This window comes from Pleuronectes platessa, chromosome 4 (assembly GCF_947347685.1).
Source record: "Pleuronectes platessa chromosome 4, fPlePla1.1, whole genome shotgun sequence".
Lineage (NCBI taxonomy): Eukaryota > Metazoa > Chordata > Actinopteri > Pleuronectiformes > Pleuronectidae > Pleuronectes > Pleuronectes platessa.
In genome coordinates, this window is record NC_070629.1 from 21730690 (window position 1) to 21739186 (window position 8497).

The following is an 8497-nucleotide window of genomic DNA, read 5'->3' on the forward strand; positions in this document are numbered from 1 at the left end:
CATCGTCCTTCTGTCTCTTTTATCATCAGTGTGTCTGCGCCCCTAAACTACAGCCGTGCACACGCCTGCGCACGTGCACCGATGGTCACGTGCACGCTCGCAGCAGATGATGATGGGTGGTGGCTGAGGCAGGGACAGAGCCAGTCTCTGATCTCTCCTGTAACTGCGGCAACAGAGCTCCTATTGATCCGCTGGGAGAAAGGCCAGGCATTAGCTTTCACACACACACACACACACACACACACACACACACACACACACACAAATATACACGCATTCACACATACAGAAAAAACACACAGTCGTGGATTTTAAATAGAAGTTCTACACGTGAACTTTGGATTGAGATGGCTCCGTTTCTAAAGCAAAGTTCACGCCAGCTAATCCTCTGATTCTGGATCAGCCTCGTCATTGTCAGTGGATCCTGCAGCTTTGTCAGACGAGCTGTTTGTCTTTTGTTCCCGGCTTTGATGGAGATCTGCTCACATTCATGTTCTGGTGCACTCACTGACCAAAAGAGCATACGAGTAAAATGTCTTCCAACATGGCGACGTTTGGAGGAACGTTTGGAAGCAGGCTGCAAGTGGATCCTTCTTTGAACTGTGTTTAGTAGTAATCTATATCCTGACACAAGGGTTTATTGAATTTGGTAAAGGTTTAATTTGGTTTGAATGAGCAACAGAAAGTCAGACCTTATATAACCTCATCAGAGCCTCTGTACAGACTGATGAGCAGTTTTTATTTGGATGTCATCCTTGAGTTTGAAATGAGACACTGGGGTTTGTCATTACTTTTAAAACGTTACTCCTTAAAGCTGCTTATGAAACTGTCTCATTTTAATATCACTGCCTCTTTATGAACTTCAACAGCAAATGAGACAAAATTAAAGTAAGGTAAATTGGCTTTTTCTATTCTTAATGTCAGATTTACCAGAGTCGTGGATGATTTGGATGAAATCAGAATAACGATACATAACATACATATTCCAGCCAACTTTAAAACCCCTGTACATTGAGTGACTTGGTATTGTCTCAGGTGGGATGTTCCATTTTCCCACAGTAAGAGGAGGGGGGCGTATGGAATTCTCGTACCTGTATAAGATCAACGAAAGGGAAAAGTTCATTGTAGGCACTCTAATATATTATTATGGACTCTTTATTTTATGAGTTCTGTGTTGGTCCATGTTATTAATATGCTGCTCTTTCGATTTCAGACTTGAAATCAATATTTGTTTTTCATGAATATGTTTTTGCCTCCAGGTCCGACATCGCTGGTGTGAGCTGGTGGTCAAACACGGATACACTCAGGCTTACGGAGACGTGGAACACTTCCTGGTTCATGACCAAGTAAATACACACATCTTCACTTTTAAAAACGCTGAGTCATTGTGTGACATAGTAAGAACAATAACCATGACCTGTGTGTTCCAGGCCATGGGTGTGTATCTGTACGGGGAGCTGATGGTTCACGAGGACCCCGAGCAGCAGGCTCTGGCTGGTCGCTGCCTCTCATTGGTCCAGGAGGAGATGGACCAATCAGCACGTAGAATGGTGCAGGAGATGATCTTATGACATTTTGAGGTGAAGTCTAATCTTCAGCTTTTTATTCACTGGATGTCAAACATGCTGTGTCTCTGTCTTCTCGCCGTATTTCTAAAACCAAACCTCTGTTCATCATGGGGCCTGATGTTGATACTGATATTAGGGAGTAAATCATTTCCTATTACATATATAAAAATGGCATTGGTTCCTTAGATGTTGTTATTGAACCTTTATGACAAAGACATTTTATTCAAGCATTGTTTACAGTTTAACCATAAAGTTAATTATAAATAAATATATAATTATTGAAAAGGCACAAATTCAACCAAATATATGAAACTTGAATTAAGAAAATAACCTTTTTTACGTATTTTCTGCAATGATTATCCTTAAAAATAAAAGTTTTCATAACTGTGCGTATCTGCATAGATGAACACTGAAACTGATGTGTGGGTGACAGGCTCATATATCGATTTACATCAGCCAACAGATAAACTGGTCGGGCTCGACATATTTCCTCAGTATTCTAATAGTTTGTCTCTCCACGAAACATAGTGTGAAACCAGATGCTTTTTAATTGGCTGATGCTTTTAAACTAGAACCATCTGTGGTGATAAGAATCAGTAACATCACTATAATAAAGCTTGGATGAGCGTCAGATAGGAAACAATGATCTGCATCATGTGATCGTTTCACATCCTCTTGTTTTCCTTCTCCTGTCTTGACGTATTTCTACATTTTAAAGTCAATATTTGATCTCACATCTGACCTTTTAATCTGAAATGGCTTCTGTGCAAAGAAAGCTTTGTGTTGGACTGATCCTGATTCCATCTGCCCCAGCGGACAGTCCACACTTGAGTCACTTGGCTACCTATACAGCACATTCCTTCCTGAGCCCACTGTGTGTGTGTGTGTGTGTGTGTGTGTGTGTGTGTGTGTGTGTGTGTGTGTGTGTGTGTGTGTGTGTGTGTGTGTGTTTGTACACTCAGAATGGGGCCTTTTCCGTGGTTTCACAGCAGCGCCGTCAGGATGTGTTTGTCAGAGAAGGAATTTGGGAATGTGTTCCTCAAACAAACGAGGGAGGGAAGAGAGAGAAAGAGAGAGAGAACGGGTCAGCGAGCATTTTCTGAGGGGCTGGAGACGGACTCTGCTCGATGTGGAGTGATTTTTATCCTCTTGACCTTGAAATTCCTCCCGTGTGTGTGTGGGGGGGGGGGGGGTCTATGCAGAACCACAACTGTCAACCAGTGGGCCTTTCTGAAAACTGAACAGTGAGGGGTTTATTGGTCTCACACAAAATGAAAGGGAGAGAGAAATTTATGGTTTGGACAGACGGGAGGAAGAGGGAGGAAGAGGGAGGAAGAGGGAGCGGAAGGGAGGACCTGAGCGGAGACAGGTTTCTTTGAAGCCGCTGATCTTTTTTATAACAGACCTGGAACCACTGACACCTACCTGTGAATAATGGGAGCAGGCAATTACATGGCTCTTGTCTCAACATTACCAGTACAGTAACCCCGGCTATTCCTCAAGGCGGTAAAACACAGTGTTGCATACAAAACACTGTGGATATATGTTCGTGAAATTACATTTATATCTTGAAGCATCTAGTGTTTTTTTCTCTGCAGAATTTCACACTCAAAAACTAATCATCACATTTTGTGGTCGGCCCAACAGACCAGAAACTCTTTTACATCATTGTGACTTTAGAGGAAGGCAGTTAATCCTCATTTGAGAAGCTGGAAGAAACAGCAAACATTTGGAGTTAAGTTACTAACAGATTTTAAAGATCGTCACAGTTCAGGTTTCGGTTGATTTAATCTGATTGGGTCTGGAACGTCCTCCCGGAAACGTACACGCTGGTGGTACTGGGAAATTCTTGATATCTCCTCCCTATCTTCTTCACAGACCAGGGAGAGATTTCAGACAGAATAGTAAATTAGAAAAGAAATTGTTCTATGCATGATAAATACAGTGATCTGAACACAAGGCTAAAAGAAAAGAAGCCGGTGTCTGTGGCCCTAGCAGGACTGTGATAAACACAGCCAATCATTTCATTGGGACATGATTAAATGATGAGTCGGCGTACCTGTCTGTCACTAACCAGCCTCCCCCCCGCGCTCACTGCACATGACCAGAAGTTAGCGAGTGAGTCACAGAGAAGTCGGCTTCTGCCAGTGGCACATGTTCATGTGTTATAGGGACATTGCTTGAGTGTAGGATGGCAAGAAGGATCACCAACCCGAGCTTTAACGTACATTTAAAGTACGATTTTGACTTAATGTATATATTGCTCAGTTTTCTCTGATTTCATACCCTCCCACCAGTTCACTCAATATCTATTTGCTGTGTTATCGTCCAGCGTGTCCCCCAGTCCAGTGAGCGGGAGGTCAAACCAGTCGACCACCTGGATCCACACAGGCCACGTCCACATCAACCTGAGACTTACACCTTCTGATTCCTTTTTTAGACCGAGGCCGAGGCACCACATGAGGGCCTTTTATCTTCAGACACACACACACACACACACATTTGCACAGGATGTTAAAGGCTTTCTAGGCAAGTGCTCAGCATCTGGCTCAGTCCTGATAAATCTCTCTTACACACACACACACACACACACACACACACAGACACACTTTCGTAGCGCCTATCTGTCTGTGTCTGCAGATCTCTTGTCATCATTCTTCACCCCCTCGCTACACCCCCCTGTGGAGCCGCCCCACGAGTTCAGGAGGGATGAGATGGGGCGGCAAAGACCGAGAAACAGAAAGAAAGAAACAGAACACTTAGAGATGAATGTCCTAACTTTTACTTTAGCCTCCCATCGGGCCGGAGCAAACCAGCCTCTGTAAACATCGATGGATCACGGTGGTCAGCTGAGCTCGGGTCCAAATCTCTCTCCAATTAAAATGATGGATGAACAGATCTCCTCGCTGCTGTTGCATATTACACTGTGGGGAGATGGATTTACGTTTTACTGTCCCCCCCCCCAGCCCACTCCCACGCACACAGACACACACACAGACAGGCACAGACAGACCACAACACAGTGGGATCAAGCTGAGGCGGCCTGAGAGGGTTTAATTGAAAACAACATGTCTCTCAAGGCACACTCCCTCCTCTGTGTTCTTAGACCTAAAAGCACAACCTTTTAAAAAGAGAAGGGTGGTCTCTCCCTCTCATCCCCCTTTCTTTCTTTCTTTTCCCCCTCCCTGTTCACTCCCTCGTTCTTTTCTTCCCCTGGTACATGCCTTTGGAATCCCTCTTGATCCGCTTAATGAGGGGCATATCGCCGGGTTAGCCGAGCGTGGCGAATGGGAGAGGAGGAGAGGGGTAACCAAGGAGCGAGCGGGCGAGGAGAGGGAGCGAGGAGGATCCACAGGTCCGGTCCTCCGTGACTGGGAGCCCTGATGGCAGACACGAGGGAGGGAAAGAGAGGGAGAAAGAAAGAACGAAAAGAAAAGAAGGAATGTTCTTGCCATGTGTGAGGGGTGGCAGGTTTAACGGTGGACTGAACCTGAGGACGTACCAGGAAGAAGAGAGAGAGAGAGGGGGAGAGAGAGAGAGGGAGGGAGGAGATCTTGTTCTTTCATGTCTGAGCTGTGAGGGTTCCTGGCGTGCTGATTTGTGACTTATGATAAAATCACATTGCCAGGGATTACCACACAACCCTGACACAGCCGGCTGCTATGGGAACCAGAGCCCCCACCACACACACACACACACACACACACACACACTAACACAAAACACACTCATTCCTCCAAAAACTTTAAAAAGACGTGATTATCTCAGAGTGTGATTGTGTTTGAGGAGCTGATGATTTTGAAGTGCGGAAAAGAAAAAAAAGGATGATGAGGGAGCCAGAGGGCCAGATGTGGGTGTTTGAAAGGAGTGTAGGAGTGTGTGTGTGTGTGGGTCTGTGTGTGTACGTGTGTGTGTGTGTGTACGTGTCAGTCAGACAGACAGTGTTTGTATCCTCTCTCCAGCCAGGCACAGAGCTTAGCTGATTGGTGAACAGTGATTGATTTCCTCTTTGTTCACAGTGGCTAAGTTCTGCACCTGAGGAGAGCATGACCCAGACAAGCAGACAAGAGAAGACAATGAACGGGTGTGAGAGAAAAGGAGATCTCAGTGGCTGTGTGTGTGTGTGTGTGTGTGTGTCCGTGTGTGTCCGTGTGTGGTGTTTTTCCAACTTTAATTACCTAATGTGCGCTCATACATTTCAGTCTCAGAGCTCCTTCCCCTTTGTCCTCCGTTTTTTCTCGCTCCTTCCTTGATTGTCCCGCATCCTCTTTCACCTTTCCCTTCATTCTCTTATCTCATACCCCCCCCCCCCCCTCCACCCCCCTCCACCCCTTCCTCTCTCCTCATCCCCCATTTTCCTTCAACTCTTGCTCAAGTGTTAAAAAACCCTTCCGCCTCAGACCCCGTCTCACCCAGACGAATCAAACCCCTCCTGGCATATTCAGGACCGCGGGGCCACGTTACTAATGAGCTGCACTTTGTGTCTGTTGTTCTTTCTGCGTCTTTCATCTTCCCTCCTTCCTCTTGCACTCGCCCCGCTCCGCCTCGGTCTGGTTTTAGTGAAGTAGCGTAATGTTTGCAGATGACGCTGGTTGCACATTCTGCAGCTCTATAGTGAAGGTGAGAGAGAGGAACCTCAGGAGAGAGACTGTACTTCCAGTGCTAATGAGGCCTGAGGAGACTTAATACTGCCGACAGACATTTCATCAATCAGGGACCAGTCGCTTATAAAACCTTTTTTCAAACGCGTCACCCAATCGCTGATAAAAGGTTTTATCTGGCTCGGCTCATAGGTTCTGTTTGCATGTTTGGAAAAGTCGATCACGAGCCAGCAGATCATAACGACTCTTCAGTTCAGTTTAGGAAATTATATGTGACAATGTCTAAAAAACTGTTATATTTTGTTGACTTGTGAACCTTAATATTCTTCCAACAATGTTCAAACCCATAAAAATCCCTTATTGTGCTCATCTTTTGATTGGGTCATGTTGGATGTAACTCTTTGCCGCCGTCTAGAACTTCCTGGTGACCAGTTTGCCAGTCGGCTGTTTTTTCCTTTCTCTGGTTGTATTGGTCACTCGTTCTGGATCAGCCTTATTCACGGCTGTTTACTGTGTAACGTGAATAAAACACAGGACCTCCCATGTGAACACAATTTGTAGTTGAGTCCAATCAGATTTTCATAGGCAATGGCAACAACTCCCACAATCCCACACGGTTTAATGATGTCATCAGACTAGCTCTTTTGTTAGCGGCTGAAGATACATCATGTACATTTAAGCGAACCAGATTTGAAGAGATTCCAGAGTTAAAGAAGGCCGGACAGGATGATCATGAAATCTCTTCTTGAAATCCTCCTTCTAGCGTTTCAGTTGTTAAACTGTAGATCAGCCCGGCAGTGAGAAGAAGCGCCTGCACGTCCCCGGCTGACGTGTATTGATTTCTGATCTAATCTCAGCTCGAGGAAAGGAGGGATCCAGACAGAAAGCAGATGGATTCTCACACTGTGCATGAAGACAAGTCTGAGGCGCCACCGATGGAAATCTTTTCGATGATTCCAGAGCCTTCCATCACTCGGGTCTGTCGGTGTCATTTTCTGGGTGAATTGAAGTGTTTTGAAAATAGATTTACTTTGCGATAAATACTTTTACTGTGTCGTCTCCGATCAGAGAGAGAACAAACTGGGATCCCGGAAAAAAGCAAGAATTTAGAAAAGGGTCAAACCAGATGTGTGGTTTCCAGTATTACAGTGTTTAGTGAGGGAGCGTTCTGGAATCAGTCGATAAGCTTCATTAATAAAAAACAATGCAAAGGAAAAGATCCTTAGCAATATGTGCATGTTTATCATATTGGTTATTTACATCTGCTCCATCTGCCATATAATCATCATTACATTTCGTTATTGTGTAAACCTCCTACAAAGTCTCAGAAAAACAAATTCAACAATTAATCATATACGACTGAAAGTTTCCAGTATTGACACGAAGCAACTGAACACACAAATGTGTCTAGAACGTGGGCGTCCACCTTCTGTCCACCTGATTATAATACAAATCAAAACAGAGACAGATGCCTGTTAATGTATTTTTAAACTGGCCCGTCTTTTTTTGGGCCGATCAGCACCGGAGCCCCGAGGAGGTATTATTACACTTTATATTCACGACGACAAAATGGCGACTAAACGGGGACAGATGTGTAAATTAGAAATGAGGGCCATGTGGAGCCTGCCATTTTTAGACCTATATTTAGGGCCTGTTAAAAGAGTAATGACCATCAAAGGCCTGTAGAAGGGCGGAATAGCGATCAGGGCCAGTATCTGAAAGGTGATTTATTACACTCTAATGGGAGGGAAATGGTGCTCGGCACATCAAAGCACCAGGCAACATGGAGACAGACACCAAAAATAAACCTATTGAGCTCCCTCCATCCCTCCTCTCTCCATCCCTCCTCCCTCCATCCCTCCATCTCTACACGCAGCCACACTTTGAACATGTGAAGCTGCTGCATGAGACTCCATTGGATATGCAGCTTTCTCTATGTAAACTCGTGCAGTGTGTGGGGGTGTGTTCTTAAGAAGGTTGTGGAATGTGATGCTGATGGATTTATATCTAGATTTTTAGGATCAAAATCTTAAAATACTTTTTTTATTCCAAGAATGTTAGAATCATTTAGATAGCTCCACCGTTCACCAGCCTGAGTCTCAGTGAAGCCACAGTGTTGAGCTGCCTCACGATGGCACTTCATTATAACACTGAAGGAAAAAGAAGACTGGTTGTTCATGGCCGACCAATGAGAAGGATCTGGACTCGGCCTCCTGTGCCTACTGAGCTGATTATCAGTCCTACAACCACTGGCTCAGTTCAGCAGGAACAGGAGTCCAGTCCCCTCACCAGCGAACCACAGACAACACTGGGTCGGGTCCAACAGAA

The 8497-nt window shown here is 45.0% G+C and overlaps 1 protein-coding gene across 1 annotated transcript in view; it reads left to right on the forward strand.

Moving 5' to 3' along the window:
* The window catches only part of aopep (aminopeptidase O (putative)), a 75235-nt gene that overhangs the window by 65400 nt on the left and 1338 nt on the right, over window positions 1-8497 (forward strand). The window contains exons 16-17 of the mRNA XM_053421237.1: window positions 1260-1346; window positions 1431-1580. Of these exons, the coding sequence (XP_053277212.1) occupies window positions 1260-1346; window positions 1431-1571 (228 nt within the window). The 3' untranslated portion in view covers window positions 1572-1580. The remainder of the gene's footprint in view (window positions 1-1259; window positions 1347-1430; window positions 1581-8497) is intronic.